Consider the following 24,756-nt stretch of genomic DNA (forward strand, 5'->3'; position numbering starts at 1 on the left):
CTTTTCATTTATGAATTTCATCTGTATTTCTTTTGTATATGGGCATTCAAAAACAATATACACAATATTTAAGACTTAATCTACATAATTGGAGTATTAGGACCAGTGATAAATAAAGAACTAAAATGATTAGGCCTACACGTAGTTTCTCAGTCAGAAAATTGCATATGTTTCATAGTTAGAATTTACTCACAAATTATCTTTAAAAAGTATTGTTAGATGACAGTTTTCCTGTTTCTCTTATGTTGAAGTACGGTTATAAAAATCACTGGTTACTGCACACAGAAAGTAATGAATATTTCCAATGAATTCATTAGTTTAAAATATATTTAAAAACGTAACTGAAAATAAGACAACACATAACACGTGTAAGTGGAAAACAAAAGTTATAAAATAATAATAATTCCACAATATACAATTTCAGCAGAACATATTGAAAAAACAGTTACCTGAAAGCTTCTTTCACGTTATTTTCCGGGTATACTTTAGCAGGTAATGGTGTTACAATCCCCGACTCAAGTGCAGTCTTCATCAGCCGTGTTACTTCATGTCTGTCTTGGTTTTGGGAGTTAAATAAATTATCCACCTGTATACTGTGGTACGATTTGTTTTTCAAAGTCGACACACCTGCACAAAATAAAACACAATCTTAATAGAAAAGTGCGACTTCGTGTGCGTATATAATCCATTTTCAACCGGTGTGCCGCCAACTATCCATTGTTGTGCCGAGATAAAATGAAAATTGTGAAGGTTGTAGTAAATTGGAAGAATAAAAGTGAAAAGAGTGGTAAAATAGTGAGTTCACAAGAGTCAACAATCAGCGAACGTAGCACAAGTCAGCATTCAGTAAACACGTTCCTTCTGAAACCCTCAAAATTCCTCCCTGGTTGAGAACCACTAGTTTAGATTATATAGAAATAATTTATTTATTTAATCTGGTAGAGCTAAGGTCAGTAGGCCTTCTCTTCCGCCCAGCCAGACTCTAATTCTAATTGAACACAATTGGTTACATAGTTATTACATTAATATCTAGACCAGGCATGTCAATTGATGCCCACAGGAGTAAGCGCGCTTTAGAGCCCAGGAGAGCCTGAGCGCTTTACAGCGGAAAGGAAAGAGACAGAAGAAACAGGTGGTATATGCCGCTTGGTCGAGCTATATTCAGGGATGGCCAGCACTGATTCAATAGATAAAGGGAAGAGAACTTATTAAGATCAACAAGCGGATGCATAATTGATCCAACTGTAAGGATGGAAACATATGAAAATCAACCTACTGTGGTACATCAGGAAAAATGCGACAAATACGATGCCAATATACCATATTATAAGGAAAAATATCATCTAACGTCGATCGAAGTTATTGGATTACTGATTGAGGCTAGAGGGACCATCACAAAAAGATTCGCGCATTTTTGCAAGCAGTTTGGTCTAGGACTAACTCTTGTCACTGAAATATCTCTGTCTGCAGTGAAGGGATCTATAAAAGTCTTAAGAAACCATCTCTACACTTAAATAGATTGATCTCTTTCCTATGGCGATCTGCTCACTTAAGTTAGGTCTTGCAACTAATACTAAATAGACGACTGTGATCACTTGATAGCAAATAGATACCGTACTAGGAAATTTTATGTTTCTTCTGGAATTAATTAGGTTTTGTTTAGTCGTCTTCAATTATTTATAATTGTGTTATTTCTTTTTCTTTTCCTTCCCTATTATTTTCTTTTTTCCATTATAATTGTTTTCCTACCATTTACTAAACAACAATTTTTTGGTAAGCTTTGTCTTCTAGGCAGCCTTCACTTGGAGGAAGCTGAATAAAATTTATTCAAAATAAATGTAAATATAGACAATACATTATTACTTAGTTCGTAGATCATTCGATTCTTACCTAACTTCTTACTAAGTGGGACGTCTGACAGTGCCACATCCAGAAATCGGCCACCATGAGCAAGACAGCGGAAGAGAACTTGATCTTGATCACTGGACGGCAGAGTATTGAAGACCACATCTACTCCTCGACCCCCAGTTAGGGTCAGCACCTGTTCCTCAGCTGCGCTGATATGAACGACTCTAGATTCACTCAGATGTTGAAAGAGTAATTTCAAGCGATCGTGTTCTTCTTCATTACATACAGTAACGATCACATGACAGCCCATATGCTTACAGACAGCAATGGCAGCTTGACCTATTGCACTTCCTTCTGAGTGAATGAGCACCCATTCCCCCGACCGAATGTGATCTCGGATGAGAAGGGCGTAGAAGCTCTGGAAGGAAAAGATCATAATATTGTCATGAAAATGTATATGTAAATTCATGAACACACACTTAAGAGGTATAAAAAGCGTCCACACCAGTATCTAAATATGATTATGTTCTGATAATTCATTTTTTTTTTATTTTAGTAGGTTATTTTACGACGCTTTATCAAAATCTTAGGTTATTTAGCGTTTGAATGAGATGAAGGTGATAATGCCTGTGAAATGAGTCCGGGGTCCAGCATCGAAAGTTACCCAGCATTTACTCACATTGGGTTGAGGGAAAACCCCGGAAAAACCTCAACCAGGTAACTTGCACCGAACGGGAATCGAACCCGCGCCACCTGGTTTCGCGGCCAGACAAGCTAACCGTTACTCCACAGGTGTGGACTACATTCATTAATAAATGTTAATAAAACATATATCTTTAGATTATTACACTATAATCTAATACTAAGTTAAACAGGTTTCGATCCCAGGTAGTCCATTGAGAGTTGAAAGAGAAGATAAAAGAGACAAATAAGAAGAAAGAAAGGTAATCATGTGTAACGACGAAGGTAACGACTAATAAACGTTTACAATATTCTTCGCTATTTTGTACTATACAATAATTCCAGAAATAGCTGAAGATCAGAATTCCTGCGGCTGATATTGACAGGTACTAATTGATTAAGGAGGCGACGAAATATTTTTGGTTGAAGTGTTTAATTCCAATGCCATTTTCATTACATGAGCATGTGTATATTAATCAGTGGCGGTTCCTCGGGGGAGGGAAGGGAGGAATGTCCTCCTCACATTTTTCTTCTTTTGAAAGTAAATACCAAATGAAATATATGCCTTGAAATTCGTGGAAGATTCGATAATTTTTAAGTTCACAGCTATAAGAAAACCCCGGTTGATTGAGTTTTAAACCACGCGCATTCATGTGCTGCTAGAAAACTGTGAGAAAGATGCGAGATTGTTTGTGTGGAGGAAAGTCAATCCTTTCCTCCTTTACTGCTGTTAACTCACATAGACAACAGCGCACTAGCGGCCAGAGAAAGAAGCAGAGTTTTAAAGCAAGTAAATGAACGGACAGGGAGGAGATCCTCCTCTGAATCAGCGCATGGGCGGGAAATAGAAGCAAGCTCGCTACCGCTGCCATCTAACGATCTTGCATTCAATCAGACTATAACACATCTAGGAGGAGGCACAATAAAAACAGTTTTAACGCAAAGCTCTGAAAGACACTATGTAATTTTTTTTTTAATTATAAATCAAAATATATTATTCATTACACTTTATATAAGCTATATTCGTGGTTTGAAACTTTCGAGGATATCTGAAAGTTGAAGTTAGATTTATATAAAACAAAGAGGAAGTAGTTCTAAGTTAGTATCGCAGATCTTTTTGGCTTCTGAAATTCACTTCCATTCATTGTCTACTAGACAGGAAAACAGCCAAGTTATCAGTTTTGTACAAATATATTTGAAATTGAAGGTACTACAAACTACATTATTTTTAACATAAAAAATTTAATCGGCCACCGGCAGCTTTGAACAATAATGGTATGGTTTTACAAGAACTGATATTCTTCAAAAGCATGTGATGCTGAACTTGTAAAATGTACATGTGGCAACACAGACCACGTGGGTGGGTGCAGTGTTCTCGCTTTCCTAACAGATTATTTCTCATTCCCACTTCCATAAAACGGTTCCGGTTACGTGTTAGTAGCTGGTGTCTTCCAACACGTGCGATGCTGTAGTGTGCGTGAAAAATGCTGCGAGGTTGTGAATTTCCTTGTAATATTGTTAATTTGTGCAATTATTAAACAATGAATAGAAGTGAAAACATATTATATTTTGGACAATTTAGGAAACTCAGTTTACAAAAACAGATTATTGCTATACAAAAGAGAAGGCCAACCCCAACACTATCTGGTCTTACATGTATGCATGTAGGCTAATTTGTAGCATGTTTCTCTCAAGAAGGTGTCATTTTGCGCTGTTAACTTCTTTCCTCCTCTCAAGAAATATACAGGAGCCGCCACTGGTATATTTACAATAGTTACATAAAATACAGAAAATCTTGTGCGAAAACGCGACGCAAGTTCCGATAGAAACTTCCTAACAAATTACTTGCCCGTACCTTGTGTAAAAGCAATAAAACCTAGTTAAAAAACTCAAAGAAACATGTTCAATAAATGATCGTAAGAGATTATATAAGAGTTGAAATGGAGTCAATCAGTGCCGCTGAACTTGTGAAAGTTAATAATAATTTTATAAAAAGGTGTCAGCAATGTGTAGCAGTCAACGGGGGACATTCTGAATATAAAATATGAGCTGGGTAAGAACAAATAACTGTACATTGCTTGCCTGCCAGGCGAACAGCGGGATACAGTCGTTGTGCGTCAGCGACCGGGCAATTACAACTCTCCAGGACAGTTAAAAGATATTCCCTATATAATACAATGGGTCTTACAGAGCTATCAACTATAACCAAATATAGCTCGAATGTTGAATCACCACTTTATATTTTACTGGTTTGTCCAGGCTTAAGCCAAATGAGGCTTGGAATTCCTCGGGAAACACATCTTGTCTCCCGAGGTCATACCAAATTAAATTTGGCATCATTGTGAAGCTGGTCATCAACTACGGTCTCATATGATAATTTCTACTTTATGGAAAGTACAATGGCCATTCGTGTCAAAGTTTATCGTATTTATCTACACTTGCATTAAAGAAGAAGAAGAAGAAGAAGAAGAAGAAGAAAAAGAAGAAACTGAAAAAAGTTAAGAGGTGAGATTGTACCGGGACATCATTTTCTTTTTACTTCAATTTTTATTGTACCTGAGTTTTTGAATGTACTTCACTCCCACCCCCTCTACTAGTAAACTTCCAACCGTCCACCGAGGCCGCGTATGCAGTACTGAGTTAGTGAGTATAGTACGTTCCAGAAATATGTTCGCGTTTTCCAGAGACGAAAGAGCTTTCAATATTGAATCATATTTTCGCACAGGTACTGCCCGTTTCCCTACATCGCATCCCGATTTCCCCCACCTGCATCTATTCGCCCCTCTGTAAAAGCAGGGCTGTCTTAGCTCTTTTCTGAAAACATTAATTTCTGTTAGGAATTGGACGTCTACGTAATATTATACAACTGTTTAAAATAACTTAAATAAAAGGGCATCGTTAAATAATTACCTGTCACGTGATTTCCCCCCCCCTTTCTACGATCCTACGGCATAAACACTTGGACGGACAGTAGATAGCATGTCTGAGTAATTTTATCTGTGCGGGTCGGGCAGAAGTGAAGATTGAATTTACAGTACGTAAGGTAGTACTCTTTTATGAAGTAGGTACGGTACATAATTATTTCAACATGAGTTACTAGTACAAAGGACGAAACTGGTACAGAAATTGGAAATAGGTACAATAGTCTATAGTGCGATAATATGCACAAAAGAACTGAAGCCTGTATCGAAATGAACGGCCACCATTTTCAAAAATGTGTTTAAATATCCATATTATGATTATTTTTCAATTAAACTTCATTCTCTTTATTGTACGCTAATGTGCTGTAACTGTACAATATACACTGCATAATGAATACGTCCGAATGGATACCTCAATTCGTGAGTAAAAACACTAAGTGTTAATACAGTACTGTATTTTGATTAAACAAAAACGTAATGAAAATTATCAAATTCAAAATTGCGATATTTCCTAGTTTACATAAATGGATGAACTACTTTTCTTCCCTCCTATACCTAGTAAAGTGATTTGTATTTTACGCCAGTATCATCGAACTCCAGTCTTGGAAGGGGGAGCAAGCGGTGTTTCCGGTTCTAGACATTTAATCCGAAGGTATAGCCAGGTTAATATTAGAAATGTTGGTAAAAATAAAATGATGTCCCTGTACAAGAAGACCCAAGGCTATTGGTCTTTTCGATCCGAAAAATATTATGTATAAGAAGAGAATGAGTAAAAGAAAATGAAACGATTACATCATAACCATTTAATAACATAGAAATAATGTCAAAAAATAGCCATCTAAAGTGATATTTCCTTAAAAACGAGTAGGGATAAAAGAAGACTAAGAAAGAAAGTGATACACTCTGAAAATGGAAGAGACACGCGTTTGAACCATAGAATGTACAGTAGATAAGAAAGATGTTAGATAAAATGTCAAACAGACGAATACAAGGTACCTATGTTGAATGGGAGCTGTTACATGACACAGTATTATAAAGGCTATTTTAATAAGCAATATGATAGACATTATGTAGAAACAAATACTTTCAAAACAAACAGGCATGCTTTCATTTATCTACTCTGGCCATGCAATGGGTAATAATTACAAACGTGATTAATTAAGACGAAACTTACCGTAATGTAGGCAGACGGAATGGTAGCAGCCTGTTCAAGACTTAAGTGATCGGGAACTTTCCACAAAAAGTCGCTGAGCACAGACACATGAGTAGCTAACGCCCCAAACGGTACAAAACCCATTACCCGCTGCCCAGAGGAATTATATCCTGAAAACTCCTTCCCCGGCAGCAAATTCTGAAACAAACAACATTATATTTAATACAGTATTAAGGTGGACACAGAATTTGAAGGCGGGTGTACTTCATAAACGATAAGACTTCAGTCTATAGGAAGCCTCCGCCGTTCCCGAGTTAGATTCGGCCACGCTCTAGCTGTATTAAGGTAAGCGTTCATTACATCGTATCGCACGCATCGGCTCTCGGTAAATCCGTCCACGTTTCTCGGATGAGCAACTTTTCCGATGCGTGCGATCATGGCCGTCTCTAATAAATCAATTTTAATTGCTCAACTGTTACTATTATCAAATACCTAAGTGGCCACGATGAGACGGAAACGTCAGATAATCCTGGTGTGTTCATAGGTCTTACTAATCTGATAAGCAGCGTGGACAGTGTAGTGAGAGAACACATTGGAAATAACAAAGTGTTTAAAGGCATTTTTAAGTCGATTCAAAATGTCGACGGATGGATTTCATCTCCAAAAATTAGGAGAGTCTAAAAATATTTTTAGCACACTATTATTGAACAGCGACAGAAACAAGCGAACAATATCAAAACAATGCAGAATGTGAATCAAGTGAACAATTTCAAGCATGTAAACACCTCTTACGCGGAGTAGCTCACCGCGTGAGACAAATAGAGCTCTCCCTCTATGTCCCTTCACGGGACATTTTTAGGCTAATAATTTCATTTCATTATTTTCAGGTACAAGCCGTCACTGATAGTAAGGAACAAAAAGGAGTATTTGTATTTGTACGACATTATAGCTTATAATAATTGTGCCTTAATTTAACCCTTAAGTTAAGAACATTCCAAAATTATGTTCATTATGAAGTCTTTCCCACCTACCTGTTGGGTGTCCAGCCTGACGTCACCTTTAATAAGAAGGACATCTGTAAGATCCACAGATGCATAATGAACATTACATAACTCCTTGCAGTCTTCAGTCCTAGAACAAAAATCATTAACCACTTAGAAGTTAAAAAAATATACGAGTTAATTTCTATTTCAGTGTCTTTATGTAAAGTATATTGAGAAAGTACTGTGACGCCAAATTCAACATTTCTTATATCTAAAAGTATTTCGGTATGCGGTTTGTTCGTACAGTATATAGTGATTTCTTCTCTATTGGTCACATTTTATTAATATCAATTCAATATCCGCAAATTGTTCTCAACAGTAATAAATACGGCGACAACAAGATAATTTTAGTAAATGAAACTACTGAAAGTGATAACATCACTGTGGACTATTGCGCATGTCTGGTGCACGACTGTGTGTAGTAATAGCTTAGAGGAAAAATGGAACACGATGATTTAAATTAACTTTGCATAGATGCAGATATATGTAAAAAGAACATATAATCACAGTCTAGTATATACAGTCACGAAGCTCGAGTTTTGAGGGTGCTAAAAACAATAGACTGTGCCGGTACTATTTCGCATTGTCTGTAATGGGGCGATAGTAGCGATCCTAGTGGTGAGCAACTATCTATGGATGCATATTTACTACGTATAGAGCTTAGTGACTGTATATACTAGACTGTGATATAATGTTAATGATTACATAGTTGACCGTTACAGGCTAAGCTGTTTGCTACGCTGTGCGATGAAATGAGCGTCAACAACAAAACGCTCTCTTTTCACGCAGAGATCAGGTGGATACCGCGGAGATAAATTTTAGCTAGACCAATTGAATTGCGATATGAAGTCATATTTTTGCAGCATCAACAAATTTCATTCATTGATTTTAACAAGCTAAGAAGTTATATTGCTGTTGACTCAGTTGATTGTTATCGTATTTCAATGAACTGAATTTGAATTTACGAAGTCAATACCGTAATTTCCCATAACTATGGTCCAGGCACCCAACTATGGTCCAAAACGCATTATGTTCTACTTAGTCCCCCAAGAGTTCGGTGTTTGCCATTTGAAGCGCCACTGTGATGGAATTATGTTCCCCATAGATGCTTCTATCTACCATACATGTGGCAATGATATGGATGCTTAACAAGGTCAGTGTGCATCGTTCTATTGAATGTGTGAAGACAAGAAAACATTCATTTTGTGTCTGTCTATTTTATTAAGCTCTCCTCTGTAGAACTGGTAGGTTATAGATACATTATCGTTTGTACAATTAAACCTGGCTATTTAGTGTTTACTTTCACGTAATAATTAGACTGGCAGAGGTTAGGGACTCTTCGTGAAAAATGTTTAACCTCAAGGCTAGAAGTCAGTCCTCAACTATGTACCATAATTTTTCGTGGACCATAGTTGTATTTCATTTTGAAATATTTGTTTTAATAAAATGTGATCAATGTGATTATTTACTTCTTCAAATACGGTATCTCAGTATATTCTAAAACACAATTTAACATTATAATCCAGTAAATAAAGAAACAGGCTGTTCTAGCATCAATGGTACTAGCACGAATGATGGTCCGGTAAAACGAAAACTTCAGGGTAGAAGGAAAACAACCTCCCTGTAAGTGACTATGAGAGCGATGAAATTGAATTGGATATAGATTATGATGTTTCCGGTGTTCTCTCCATGTTTACAGACAGTGAGTCAGATGTGGAAAAGAAGACGAAATCTGTTAAATTAATGCTAAAGGCACATAGTTATATGGTAGTTACTTATGAGGAGGAATTGTGGCCAGGGAAAGTTTTGGAAGTGAAGAACAATGGAGCTGTTGTTTCATGTATGGTAAGAAGGGCAATTACTGAGGTGGCGAGAAATGGAAGACATTTTATTCTATAGAAAGGAAAACATAATAAAACAAATTGAAGACCCCAAATGCGTCTCGAAAAAGAGAGATCTATTTTCAATTTCAGAATTACAAGAGAAGTGGAGATTCGAAGGATCGAAATAAGCCTACTGAATGTAGTTCTCAGTATGGTAAATAAACATTATCAGTGAATTTATGTGCATAATATTTTGTTAAGAATGTGTTGGTTTATTTTGATACCGTACTTTCATTCTTTAATATATTGTAGTTGTTCATTATTGCAGGAAAATGACTTTCAGATTCCACTTGTTTATTGTCTGTTTATGTAATGTGTACTAATAAAAAGAATCCATGTACTTTTCATTTATTTTTAATATTTCTGTGCTAGATTATGTTTCTACCCTTAAATTAGAAACTCAATGTATTGATTTACGAATAATTACAGCTCCAGCTATAGTCCATTCATGCTTTCAAGCGTGAATATATGAGTGGACCATAGTTGGGCAACTCAGAATACAACTATGTACCAATGCTTATTATTTTTTTAACACTTGTAATTAAATAATTTCAAACACATATATCAATATTTATTCAATATACACTTAGAAGAGTCCGAACCCAAGATTTCACTTAATCTGGATGAATAGTACTGAATATACAAAGAAAAATGTGAAAAATGTGGACCATAGTTAGGGGAAACTACGGTAATTAGAAAGCTTCGTATTTGGATTATCCGCTACATTGAAAGCTCTTTGTAGGCCTACATAAAAACTCACATATGCAATGTCGCAGCTCAAAACTTCGTTGACAAGCATTATTGATTTTTGAAAGTAGGCAGCATTCTAGATTCTACTTTGATTCAAGTTACTTAAAACAAAGGTAGCACAACTTACTTGTAAAATTTAAGTGGCGACTCGACCCAGGAGATGGATGACAGGTCACCTGTGTTTAGAACTTCCATTTGTGCAAACTCTACCAGATCATTCGCGCCATTCTGCAGATGAAGCTCGATGTGTCTCATAGAGCCCCATGTTCCATTTCGATACACATTTGTTCGCAGTTGTTTGTCGATCTGAGAGGCGTACATTGGTTCTTGTAGTGAAAAGAGAGGCGCCTTTGGGTCTTGTATAAACACACAGCTGCGAAAGACATTATCAACCTTGATCATCTGTTAAGTACCTTGGAAATACAATACGAACTTTTCAATGTGGAAAAGCGAATTAATTACGTATATTTTAGAATACTTTCTGTAAACAATAATCTATAGCAGGCATGTCAGAAATCAGACTCTAAATGTGCAGTTATGTGCGCGGATCGCCGGTCTGTGCAGGTTGCATCAATCAAGTGTTGCTCTTACCCCTTCTTAGCTGGAGGGGTGTACAATAATCTATTCTGCGCTTCTAGGGTTGGATTAAATAGACATTTGGACATTATAAACATAGTTAGCAGAACGAAAAAAACACAGTTATTATCAGTGTCTTGTAATACAAGAAACTTTAGGCTTAGACTTACTCAGTTATAGGCCTACTTCACAAAGTAATGTTTTGTAAAGCATAATTTATTACTATGATTTTTTTACAGTATTTGAAGAAAAAAATTGCAGTAATTTCCAAACAACAAGAAACGAACAAGTATTTCATTTTACGTAGTAGTAGGTATTCATTATTTTAAAGTATAGACCCTACTATTTCATTGTTCGTCAAGCATTATTATTTACTGTGATCATTGGTGCACAAATGTTGAAGAAAATAATATACTCCCAATTAATTACATGCAGTAGGACATTGTGAAGTTTTTACACTGAAATAATTTCCTTGTTGTATGTCAATATAAATTAACATTAATATTAATAAATGTTATAAATTAAGCTTAGAATTTAAATTGACATATAGTTTATTTAGAAAACGTTGAGAGCAAGTATCGACAAGTTGGAAGCGTTATTGAAAGAAATTAAAAGTGTAGTTCACAAGCTGTGAAGCGACGATATTCTATTTATGTCAGGTTTAAAGATTTATTAATGTAAGTATATTGGCATAATATAGTGATGTGAGACGGAAAATTTGCCATTATATATTTTTCCAGAAAATTTTTCCGCCTTGCAAATACTGTAGTTGCTTTCTTCGCTCCTCACATGTATTCCTCACTATATTCACATCACTTACCAGCTTATGAAATGACAGTAAGTCGTCTAATCTCTGATGGCTGTGTTAGTACAGACTCTAAAACAACGCCATTGTCAAGTACGCTTTGCCGTGAGAGTACTGGTTAACTTTACTAATCTGATCTAAACTGTCACAACACTATTACCTCGATATCGGCTGATGAAAGCCTTTCTTTTTAAAATAATTATTGTTGGCTAAGGAAAACATTATAACAATCATGTTATAAGATTCATAATTTCCCTTCTTCGTTATCTGTGAACTCCTCACTTTATTTATCAAACTCATTCACAGACAGCCAAATCAGTACCCGTCCTGAAACTGAGTTACTGAAACAAAAGCTGATACGCTGCTGCAGGTCTGTACAGCCCTGTCGCGTTCCCCTCCAAGGCGATTCACTCCCTCCAGGTAGGGGAATAGAAAGTGCACACCGCACAGAGACTACTGTACAATGTGCGCGACTGCTTAATGTGCAGGGTTTTGAAATGCCTGCACTAGGAGAAAAGTTTTCCGGGCTATGAGGCCGTGGTCCGTTGGTTGTGTGACCAAACGTTTCGTTCACTGCTGCGGTGAACATCTTCAGTGGTGTGGAGTGCTGGTGCGGCTGGTCCTGCTGCGCGTGCCGATGGCAGTCTGCGCTGGCTGCACCGTCACTATAAATACGATGCAGCCACTTCGCAGGTTGAGGAAGGCTATCTTTTACCGAAAACCGCATTCCTGTATCTAGTGTAGTTTTTGTAGTAACAGATGTTTATAATTAGGGAAAGACTATCAGTCTTACTAATAAAGCGTGTATAGTTTTTAAACGAGATTTATGCAGAGTTGAGACAGAAAACATTACTAATAAACTGTGAATAAGCTATGGACGTATAAACAGGCTGTAACCACAGTCTACTATATACAGTCGCGAAGCTCAATATGTAGTAAAAATGCAAACATGGATAGTTGCCCACCACTAGGATCGCTACTATCGCCTCATCATCGCAGATCTCACTCCTAGCAGCCGACAAAATATGTTACACTTACGTTGTGTTCTTTTGGAAAAATTAACACCTTCCTTCCACTATTGAAATATTAAATGCATAAAGTTAATTTATTATTTTAATGAAGTATATTAAATTCCACCATAAACTCGAAGATACCTGCAAGAAATAGGTTAATATAATTTTTGTTTGTGCAAAACGAACTGAAATTTACTATAATCGCTTCACTCATTCAAGATTATAGCGATAATTAACTATGAAACCAATAAATATTAATTTGCATTTCCCTTTACAACAATAATAATGGAAATATGAATTAATGGATTAACTTATGTACGTGTACCGGTACTTGTAGTGTAGGCTTACGTAGTTTAGGTTAAGCAATAATAATCACACCAGAATTGGAAATAAAACGTGATTAATAAATTTTATTGTAACAGACTTTTTCTACGTCTCTAGTAAAGTAACAAATAAAAATAACAACAAAATTAACAGTTATAATTAAAAACATATCCTTTGAAAAAAAAAAGTAGGCCTAAGCAATAATAATCCCACCAGAATTGAAAATAAAACGTGAGCAATAAATTTCATTAAAACAAACTTAATTTTTCTACGTCTCTAGTAAAATATTATTATTTCAATTATTGTATTTTAGCCATTAGCATTTTCATTACAACCAATAACGAACATTTCACAAGCATCAATGTGAAATACGCAACGAGATAGCACTCGATGGAAATACGATTCAGTCCAAAGTCGACCGTGGACAGTCTATTGTTTCTAGTTGCTAACAGCTTGGAGCGCTTTATCACGAGATTTGCAAAAAATCACCTCAAGCTTCGCGACTGTATATAGTAGACTGTGCTACAGCAATATTATTCTATTTATTCTGTGCTCTTTAGTTTGTTCTTCTGTGGTTACAAGGCATCTATCATCATAAAAATGGCAGTCGATACGAACAGCTGTTAGAGAGGCGGCCATTTTTTTCTCTATATACAACGCTTAAACAAGGGGTTTCGTGTATATAACTACTACAAAGCAATTCCCATTGTATAGTTACAGACTGTTTATACATGGTTTATTAGTAACGTTTTCTGTCTCAACTCTGCATAAGTCTCGTATAAAAACTATACACGGTTTATTAGTAAGACCGTTTGCATTTTAGGTCTACATATCCTATACCTGAATTCTATGCAAAGTTAATTTAAATTACCGTCTTCCATTATTCCTCTAAGCTGATGTTCCTCTTTCTTTCTCTATACAACGTGACAACATTCTAACGTACCTGATATGATTACTGATTGTCTCGCGCATCAGACACGTAGTTAAGCCCAGTAGTCCACACTGATTGTCATCTTCTGCTACTAGAATTATCTTGCTGTCGCTATATTTATTATTGTTGATAGCTGTTTGCAGTTTCTTCACCCAATTGAAGTTTTGACTTGTGACTTTAATCACGATAGAATTTGAATTTCTCTGATCCTGCAAGAAATATACAAATAAATTTGTTGCAAATGATAGGTGGACAATAATTATTTTACCATTTAATACAGCAACACTTAGAGTGTTGAATCCTTCTTTTAAAGTTTGAGCGTTCTGGCGCAATTATCAGTAATTAATTTTTTTCAGTGGTGGGGAACCCTGTAGTGTTGCGGCAACTGTTCCATGATTGGCTTAACAGGAAAAAAACATTCATAGAACGAGGAAGTTTTTAATCCACTGTGTGAGTGTTTTAGGTCTGCAAAATTATTCACATGACATCGAACGTCAGGTTAAAAATATATACTGGACGCATTTTTATCTAACCTTAACAAACGCACCGTGGATCTGAACGCAAATATAGTAGCTGAACAGAATTAATAATTTCTCTCCATTTTAACGAATTGTTATAAAACTTTGTATAGGCCTTACAGGTGGCACAATTTTTTTGTGTACAAACTATGTTTTTAAATGAAAAACTACCCCTTTATAACTGGTGCATTTAGACAAAATTAATAACTTCTCTCCTATAACAGATTTTTATTAAATATTGTACGGAAGTTAAGCGTAGCATATATTTGTTGTGTACAATAATTATCGCGAGAAGTGATTAAAGGTGTCTTAACCAAAGGAACTCAATTTGACAACAATGTGACCGGTACCAGTTGTGTAAGGCGCAAGTGACATGCATGGATTATAGCAACCAAACGAGACAAACCGGTATTTTGTACAGGGACATCATTTTATTTTTAGTAATATTTTTAATATTAACCTGGCTATACCTTCAGAGAACAGGAAACACAGTTTCCTATCCCCTTCCACGACTGTAGTTCGATGATACTGGCGTAAAATACAAACAAATCACTCTACTAGGTATAGGAGGGAAGAAAAGTAGTTCATCCATTTACGTAAACTAGGAAATATCGCGCTTTTGAGTTTGATCATTTTCATTAGGTTTTTATTTAATCACAATACACTACATTATTAACAATGAGCGTTTTTACTCACGGAGCTGTCCATGAGGACGTATTTATTTTGCAGTGTATATTATACTGTCTACAGTACATTAGCATACAATTGAATTGAAAAATAATCATAATATGAATATTTAAACACATTTTTTTTAAAACGGTGGTCGTTCATTTCGATACAGGCTTCAGTTCTTTTGTGCATATTATCGCACTATAGACTATTGTACCTTATTCCAATTACCAGTTTCGTTCTTCGTACTAGTAACTCATGTTGAAATAATTCTGTATCTACTCTATAAAAGAGTACCTTACGTATTGTAAATTCAATCTTCACTTCTGCCCGATCCGAAAAGATAAAATTACTCAGACATGCTATCTACTGTCCGTCCAAGTGCTTATGCCGTAGGATCGTAGAAAGGGGGGGGGGAATCACGTGACAGTTAATTATTTAATGAGGCCCTTTTACTTAAGTTATTTTAAACAGTTGTATAATATTACGTAGACGTCCAATTCCTAACAGAAATTAATGTTTTCAGAAAAGAACTAAGACAGCCCAGCTTTTACAGAGGGGCGTACAGATGCAGGTGGGGGAAATCGGGATGCGACGTAGGTAAACGGGCAGTACCTGTGCGAAAATATGATTCAATATTAAAAGTTTTTTCGTCACTGGAAAACGCGAACATATTTCTCGAACGTACTATACTCACTAACTCAGTGCTGTTTACTGTATGCGGCCTTGATTTTGTGTGGAGGACGGTTGAACTTCATTAGTAGAAGGGGTGGGAGTGAAGTACATTCAAAAACTCAGGTACAATAAAAATTGAAGTAAAAATAAAATGATGTCCCTGTATAACTCACCCCTTATTCACTCACTCACTTGTTCGTGTATTTCTTTAAGGATGTGGTTTTCAACATGTTAAATTCTATAAAAAACTCATACACGACTTAATTCGAATTACATATCACGCTCTTTGACGTACAGTGCATGCTGCATGTACGTTTATTTACACTAACATGTTATTGCTAACAGATCAGTTTAATAATAATTTCTCTTTACCTTGCGTAATAGAAGAAAAGCGCTGCTTCCAGTACATTGTTTAGCCACTAATGAAAAGTGTGACATTTGTGTTTCCTCGTTGAACACATTCCTTTCTAGTAAAAGGAAGCTTCCACTCTTCAGATGGTTGACAGCTTGCGGTAAAAATTCGCTTGAAGACCCAAGTAGGAGATGGCATTCCATATCGCGAAGAGTACTACTATTCACATCTTCCACTTTAATACCTAATGACTCCAGTGAAGCACTTTGCTGGAGAGCTTGTGGATCGTCCGTCACCACCGTAACATTTGCCTAATGGATAATACATACGATAAATAAGAATATATTGAATTAAATGACGAGGCTGAGACATGATATGTCAACAATATACAGGGTGTCCGGGAAAGACCTGACGAAAAAGAAATAACTATATCTCTGAAACTATTGCATTTATTATCGTGCTGTTTTCACAGATAGAAAGAGAAACACGATAAGTTTTAATTTGTCTCTATATGAGCACCATTTGTGGCCCGGGCTATGCCCAGGCGATACTCAATCTCCTGCCACACACGCGAAAGCATCCCGGTGTTACTAGTCCTATTGCTTCGTAGATTCGGCCACGTAATTATGTAATATCGGTCACAGGCTTGCGATACTGTTTATCCTTCACGAAACCCCACAGAAAGAAATCCAGTGGGGTCATGTCCGGCGACCGTGGTGGCCATGGTGTAGGTTTGCCTCTCCTAATGCAACGGTCAGGGAACGTGTCATCGAGGAAAGCGCGCACATGGTTAGCATAGTGTGGGGGGGGGGGAGAGCTCCGTTCTGTTGAAACACGGTTTCTGGTGGTAGTTGTGGGACAGCATAATCTCGCAGCATATCCAGGTTTGTGTTACCTGTCACTGTGAGTTCTTGTTCGTTTGAAAACGACGTTGTACACGCTTGACTGACTTAAATTCAGCCAGCCATAAAACGCATTTCTGCTTTCTGTACTATGGTAAATATTGTTCGGCTGTTTACTTGGTACACTCACAACTTGCATTCCCAGCTCTCAGAGCAAGACTGACTACATACGCTGCGCAGAACGAGCTTTTTCTCGTTTTCTCCTCGCGCAATTGTATGCGCACGCGCGTAACATGCTGGTAAGTAACAAAACTTATTGAGCTTCTCTTTCTAACTGTGAAAACAATGAGGTAATAATTGTAATAGTTTCAGATATATAATTACTCCTTTTTCATAAGGTCTTTCTCGGACACCCTGTATATTACATAATTTATGCAGGAAATAATTCAATTACTACTTTCCATATGTGAAATGAGACATACACGACCCCTAAGCCTACTTCACAGATTATTTTGTATTAGCAAATTCATAATAGGCCTACTTGTTCTCGTTCACTTCATAACTACTAAAAGAAACAAATTATTGAAAATCATTACACACTATTTCGGATATTCCTCAAGTAGTTTTCAATTCAGCTAAATTCAGAGAAAAAGTAAATGTAATATCCTTAAACATACGACTTTCTCTTTGTTCTCTATTATTTTCATAAGTGTACGCTGAAAATATTCTTAAATAGAAGCTTGATATTATTGCTCTCATATCCTTTAAACTTAATAAAATCGTATCTTAATGACAGAATTCAAATAATGAAAATTGACAATTATTCAAGTGAACCTTCAATTGTTAATATAATATAGATGTTCCCCAAGGCACAGTTCTAGGCCCTATTCTATTTTTTAAATATATATTAATGACTTATTAAAAATTGACTTACAACAATACAATGGTGTTCACTATTCTTATGCAGATGACACAGTTTTACTTTTTGGTGGAAAAATCTGGTACGATGCATATAATAATTCAAATAATTGACTTAAATTAATAAAAATGGTTTGACATAAACTATCTTTCTATCAACGAAAATAAAACCATAATTATTCCATTCTCATTATCTGAAAAATGTAACAAACCTCCTACATCTATATTAAGTATTAAATTACATAATTCTGATTGTTGTCTTATACAGTGTAAATGTCCGATTATTAAAGAGTCCTCTGAAGTTAAGTATTTAGGCATAATTTTCGATAATAATTTAAAATGGAACCAACACATTAATTACCTTTGTAATGAATTACGTAAAATAGTATATTATTTTGTTTTATTGAGGAATTACTTGTCAATAAGTTTATTACGCACAATATATTTAACTTTATTTCAATCGGTAATTATGTATGGAATTATAGGATGGGGTAGCTCATTTAAAGCCAATTTTAATCCACTTTATTTATTACAGAAGAAAATAATTAAAATATTTCTTCATAAACCTATTGATTTTCCATCTCAAAAATTATTTTTTAGACTTTAATGTGCTTAACATAAGACAAATTTATTATATTGTATTAATCAAATTCATATATAAAAATCGAAATAATTTTGAATTGTATTCTCATAGTTGTGAAACAAAAGGTATGAATTCTTTAAAATTGTTTGAACCAAAATGCAACACTGTTACAATATTTAATCATAGTACTAATTTAGGCAATTTACTCAATTTTCGACACAACACTTTTTCGCTGGATAGCTCATGCAGTGAATGGGATTACGAAGAAAAAAAAGGTGGATAATGTAAAAGTAAAAATGAACTCACGTTCAACATTGGCTCTCTCATCAACAGTGGAACCAGTTCCGGAGCAAGCAGAGAGTATTCCCTGCTCTTATCAGTTAATTCCACGATATTCTTGATGGGGATTTGAGGCAGGTTCTCATGGACAATTTGTACCATCACACTCAGTGCATTGACCCGTGAAATCTCCGTGGTGTCACCTAGCTGTTTGATTGCGAAATTTCATTAAGATTAATATACAACATTACTTTATAATATAGGCCTCCTTAAACAAGTAATTCTGATGTCAATATGTAAATCATATAACCTAATTGCATACCATACTCATTTAGTATTTTTAGTGTACATAAACCTTTCTGTAAATTATCCTCAGAAGTAGCAATCACAAATTGATTGTCATCAAATAATTTGTTGTTAATTTTTGTATTCGAACATAAAAATTAACACCAAGTTATTTATTTGCTGACGATCAGTTTGTAATTGCTACTTCTAAGGATAATTTACAGAAAGGTTTTTTTTTTATCTTAAATACGAATAATATAATAAATGAATATGGTATGAACATTTTTCAAGTAAAACTAAAGTTGTGGCATTCAGAGGCACAGATCCAATGCGTAGTAAAATAGTAATCGAAAATAATATTTTAGAACAAGTTAATAACTTCTGCTGTCTAGGATGCAGTATCTCTTATGAAGGTGAAAAATGACAAACAGGAAAATCACAAATTTTCTGCAAATATTAGGACTCTTAAATTATACACTAAAAGATACACCTATAGTCCCGACGCTGTTATTTTCGGCGTGACTCCGCCTCTTTGCTTACGTCTTAGAAAGTGAAGGCTCTATAAAGTCTAGGTAGGTAGTATCCTTCGCCATTTTTGTTCTAACGTTGCCGAACCATACGAGGAATCTATTTGCCACACCGTTAAACATTATCATGTCGTAGCTCCTATGATAATAAATCAAACGCAATGTAATTCATCAAATAATTGAGCGGCAAATAACGTCTTCGTGTGCTTTCTGCGAACGACAACGAAAGAGCTAAAATGGTGGGCGATTATATTAAATATTTATCGAGCCTTAAGAAATGAATCAGCGAATCACAAGATGCAACGTTTAAATGTAGTCGACCTGCAACGCGATTGGCTGCCGGAAATTAGAGCGACGGGACTATAGTTCCTCGCTTCACACTTTTAGCATCCCACCACAACCGTGATACATGTTCACAGCATAACCTTGTTCTATCAATACCATATCATCAAACATCTCTTTATTCTGCTTCCTTCACAATACACACAGCTCGTCCCTGGAATTCCTTGTCACAGGAAATCAGAGCAGTCGGAGTCTAAAATCTTTCAAGTACACTCTACTTAGAAATGTTTTTATTGAACAGAACTAGACTTTTGCGGAAGTTTCTCAATAGTCTTAAATGACCAAGTTGTTTTTTTCTCCTCTCTCTTCCTTTTTTATTATCTTGATATATTACTTGTCGTTTGTATCAGTATGCTATATAGTACGATTTTGCTATTCAACGTTTTATGTCTTGTAACCCAAATGTATTTTCCTATTAGTATATTAATTGTATATTATAAGTCAATTAATCGTCGAATTTATCTCGAGCAGTTTATGTCTTATAAATTGTATATATTTCCCTTATGTTATGTAATTGATTTTGATTGTATGTAATTTTCTACTTTTTTATATTCTCCTTATATTATGTAACTGATCTTGACTATTTGTAATTTTCTACTTTATTTTATATTCTCCTTATATTATGTAACTGATCTTGACTATTTGTAATTTTCTACTTTATTTTATATTCTCCTTATATTATGTAACTGATCTTGACTATTTGTAATTTTCTACTTTATTTTATATTCTCCTTATATTATGTAACTGATCTTGACTATTTGTAATTTTCTACTTTATTTTATATTCTCCTTATATTATGTAACTGATCTTGACTATTTGTAATTTTCTACTTTATTTTATATTCTCCTTATATTATGTAACTGATCTTGACTATTTGTAATTTTCTACTTTATTTTATATTCTCCTTATATTATGTAACTGATCTTGACTATTTGTAATTTTCTGCTATATTTTGTATAATCTCTAAGGTATCTCATTTTGTGTTGTTTTGTATCCTATAGCATAATTTTGTGTCATGTATATTATTGAAACCTGGTTGAGTGGAAGAGAAGAACTTATAGCCTTAACTCTACCAGGCAAAATAAAACTACTACTACTAAAGCCACATCTATTACAGCAACATTCCAGACTAAAATTGTATAAAACACTAGCCGTCCCTATTCTCCTATATCAGGGATGAGACGATATTAGCTCCCAATCATGGTAGAAGAGCTCGACCTTGATCACGAGCGTATAGCGCATCCACTACATAGCGTCGTAACGTAGCCAACAGGAATGTACATGCACATGCAGCAAATAAATGCACCAATTATTACAATAACTTGCGTTATTAAATTTCTACCTATGTAATAGGGCTAATTACTAAGTTATTTATTATACATGTACATATATATATATATATAAACAAATCGCAACGGGAAGTGTTTTTAGGAACAAAAAGAAAAACAGGAAGAGTTAATTGTATGTAAACCATTTTCTTGTTAAAAGCAATTATTTATTATGTAAATACTTCACTTCATTGGTTAGGAGAAACTAATAGGGTCTACCTGCTCGACGTGCGTGATGTCTAAGTACTTTTGAGTTTTTGTTGAAAAAATAATAATGACAATATTGATTGAAATAGAGTATATTGATTTTGTGATTGTAAAATGTAGTCCTTACTCTCCAGTCGTGATTATGTAATGAGTTTTCTTAGAGTGATTTGTGAATGCACGTAACACGAAAAAACAAATTGATTAAATTAAGATATTGAGAGCCATCGTAATTTTTGGGGTCAAACATTTAAGGGGATATGTATGACTTATAAAACTTCCACAATTTTCGGCCAAAATTTATGAAATTTAAACTATATAAACAAATCTATAATAATATCATCTGTACAAAATTTGGTGCAATTAGGTCTAATAGTTTTGAAATTATATTTTAAGTATATTTTATATTGACGTTACTAAAAAAGCTCCTTGCATCAAAGTTTTCAAAATGTTTAGTTCATATTTGCTCAAAATCTTGAAAATAGTTATTGGAATGAAAGTGAATTAGCTTTTTGAGCTTAGTAATAGTATAAGTTAAAGTGCAATCAAAGATAAAATATTATTTCTAAATTAAAGAAACACGTAGTCTAATAAAAGTAAATGTTCAGAAACAAGCAACAAATAAAACATCAACAATGCATTTAAAATAGAGAAATAAAAGGAATCTAGATACAGTCTACTGACCCAAATGTAAATTAATTTACCTTCGATGTCAATTCCGAAATCAATTTATTTCTCTCTTCTCCTGAATAATGCCTATATTTTTTTTCATGTTGCGTCTCATAATGCCGTTTTATGTTGCTTTTTGCAACACTGGACTTCATCATCATGTTCGAAGCATAAATATTGTATCTTCCATTCTTCCTTGAAAGATTTAAGCGCTTCCGTTCCGTCATGATGCGCAGTGTTCTAAGATCTGTACATTCTTTAGCAATGTTTACAGGCAAAAGAGCTCCGCGCGCGCAGCGGGCATAAAAGAGCTCTCGCTCGAAATTATTAGTCACCATCGCAAGACTGTCCTATATGAAAGTGAAATTTGGGCTCTGAAGAAGAAAGACATCAGATATTAAGAGCTGTTGAAATGAGATTTACGCTCCGAACATACTCTGCTCGACCATCAGAGAAATGAGGAAATTTTAGAGGAACTCCACATGCAGCCATTAGAAGAAAAAACGTTTCAATTATAGGGAAAGATGGCTCCAACATGTGTCACGAATGCCACCAACTGGGATACCTAATGCTGTATTACATTACCATCCATAAGGAAGACGTCTTCAGTCCTGTCTAGCTGAGACCGAAACAGATCAACTTATGGTCTAAATTCGTGTTTGCTGACTGATGATTATATAACCTAATTGCAAAAGTGGACCAAACTCGGTATGTTGCTTAACCACTTCCCTGATTAACCCGAGTTAACTCGGGTTGCTAACTTGTGTCAACATTTATTAACCCGAGTTAACTCGTTTGAGTCCCATTTTCGCTGCTAAGGATTACATCCCGAATATACGTTTCCATTCTTTCATTAACCTTTTCCTCACTAGATGGCTACAAAAGTTAGTGATATTGCTATATCTGGTGGTGTTTTTTGTACTTCTTCCTTGCTCATATAGCATTCACACTCAGTAGTGAGTAGATGCTAGTTAGTTTTGGCGGTTTCTGTTTGTGTTTAGTGTTTTTTGTGCTCTTTTGTGTAAAGATGGATCAAGTTAGTGATTCCGAAACTTTTGATCAGGAATATATTCCTATAGAAGATTAGGAAATGAAACATCGGTATCAGAAGACGAAGTTATAGACTAACAAACAAATTCAGATCAGTTGATGTCGCGTCTTTTCGACAGTGGTTTGAATAGAATACATCTGGCACCATTTCTTCTGCACCTCCGGGGTCCCCATTCCCTGAAATTTTGACATTGTTTCTGATAACGATAATTCTCAATTTTTTTAATTATTCTTTAATAATGACCTCATCAACATTATATTCGAGGAGACGATTCGGCATGCTAATAAATGTTCACAGAATGCTGAAAATAATTCGTGGCTGCCTACTACAGACTCTGAAATACCTGTACTTTTGAGCATAGTGATAATGTAGAACATTATTCACAAACCTGAAGGACAGATGTACTGGTAAAAATATTCAATGACTGCTACACCATTCTTCCCAAAACGCTCTCATATAGGAGAGCAGATACTACTATCCGGAATGCAATGTGCCACTGTGCGTAATACCCTGCTTTCGAGTCTATCACACGACAAGCAACATTTAACGCCTTGATAACAGCACTGGTATTGTACCTCATAAATTAATCCATAAAAAAACATAAGTTGGTAAATAGTTCAGGAGAAAATCAAAGTGGGACAACTACCAGAGCTGGAATCAAGGTGCACGAGATAACTCGGGATAATAATTCAGGTATGAATGTATGTCTATTTCATAGTGATTTTTAGGTATGTAAGAAAATTAGTGATTTACAGTGATTCTGTAATATTAAATACCTCTTTACGAAAATAAAAATAATATGACACCTTTTTCACAAAACTGGTAAAATATATAGTAAGGGAAGAGGTTAAATTCCGTAGTTGTGAATGTTATGATTCGCGACTGCTCTGTTTAAAAGTGGACCCATATACAGAGTTTCACCTTACTTTTTTCCTCACTTCATATTATAATTCCATTACATTAACTTCTGAACTGTATCAGTTCAAATCAATCACACTTTCAATTATCCTAAAATCATTTATCGGAGAATGAATGCATACTTACTAGTGACATTTCTGTGCTGATATATGGGACGAAAACCACTTTTTCTAGTTGTGGATCCTTCTGTGCTGTGTCAACTTTTTCCAAATTAAATTCCAGTCCTTGAAGTTTTATTCCTCCTGAGCTCACAAGCCCGGTGGTCTGATTCTTCTTAATGGACACTCCTAAAAGAATGCACCATGCTTCAATAACATATACTGTTACCATGAGAGTTTTATTATCTAACACTAGCCGTACCCGTGCGCTCCGCTGCACCTGTTAGAAATAAATATAAAGTAATTACATAATTAAAATAGGACGTTTGATCCCGGGAACAACTTTTACAACAGCGCAAGATAATCTGCTTCGCTCATTACCCATTTTTTTTGCATTGCATTTATTGCATATATATTTTATGTATTTTAACACGATTCAATTGAGCATAGTTAAAATTTGAATTATAAAATAATGGATTGCTAAGCTAACGTACTATTACTGCATACTAAATCAATACACTCTCGTTGTTCGTTAATTCTCTGAGATTAAAATGAGTGTACATAAATATT

At 35.1% G+C, this 24,756-nt stretch overlaps 1 protein-coding gene across 1 annotated transcript in view; it reads right to left on the bottom strand.

Annotated features, from left to right (window-relative positions):
- The window catches only part of LOC138710396 (fatty acid synthase-like), a 107,179-nt gene that overhangs the window by 17,991 nt on the left and 64,432 nt on the right, over positions 1-24,756 (bottom strand). Inside the window, exons 19-27 of the mRNA XM_069841286.1 lie at positions 24,215-24,375; positions 18,792-18,971; positions 16,163-16,453; positions 13,941-14,137; positions 10,407-10,652; positions 7,635-7,734; positions 6,625-6,801; positions 1,891-2,266; positions 450-627 (exon numbers count right to left, since the gene is read on the bottom strand). Of these exons, the coding sequence (XP_069697387.1) occupies positions 450-627; positions 1,891-2,266; positions 6,625-6,801; positions 7,635-7,734; positions 10,407-10,652; positions 13,941-14,137; positions 16,163-16,453; positions 18,792-18,971; positions 24,215-24,375 (1,906 nt within the window). The remainder of the gene's footprint in view (positions 1-449; positions 628-1,890; positions 2,267-6,624; positions 6,802-7,634; positions 7,735-10,406; positions 10,653-13,940; positions 14,138-16,162; positions 16,454-18,791; positions 18,972-24,214; positions 24,376-24,756) is intronic.

Source organism: Periplaneta americana, chromosome 12 (genome assembly GCF_040183065.1).
Source record: "Periplaneta americana isolate PAMFEO1 chromosome 12, P.americana_PAMFEO1_priV1, whole genome shotgun sequence".
In the NCBI taxonomy this organism is placed as follows: Eukaryota; Metazoa; Arthropoda; class Insecta; order Blattodea; family Blattidae; genus Periplaneta; species Periplaneta americana.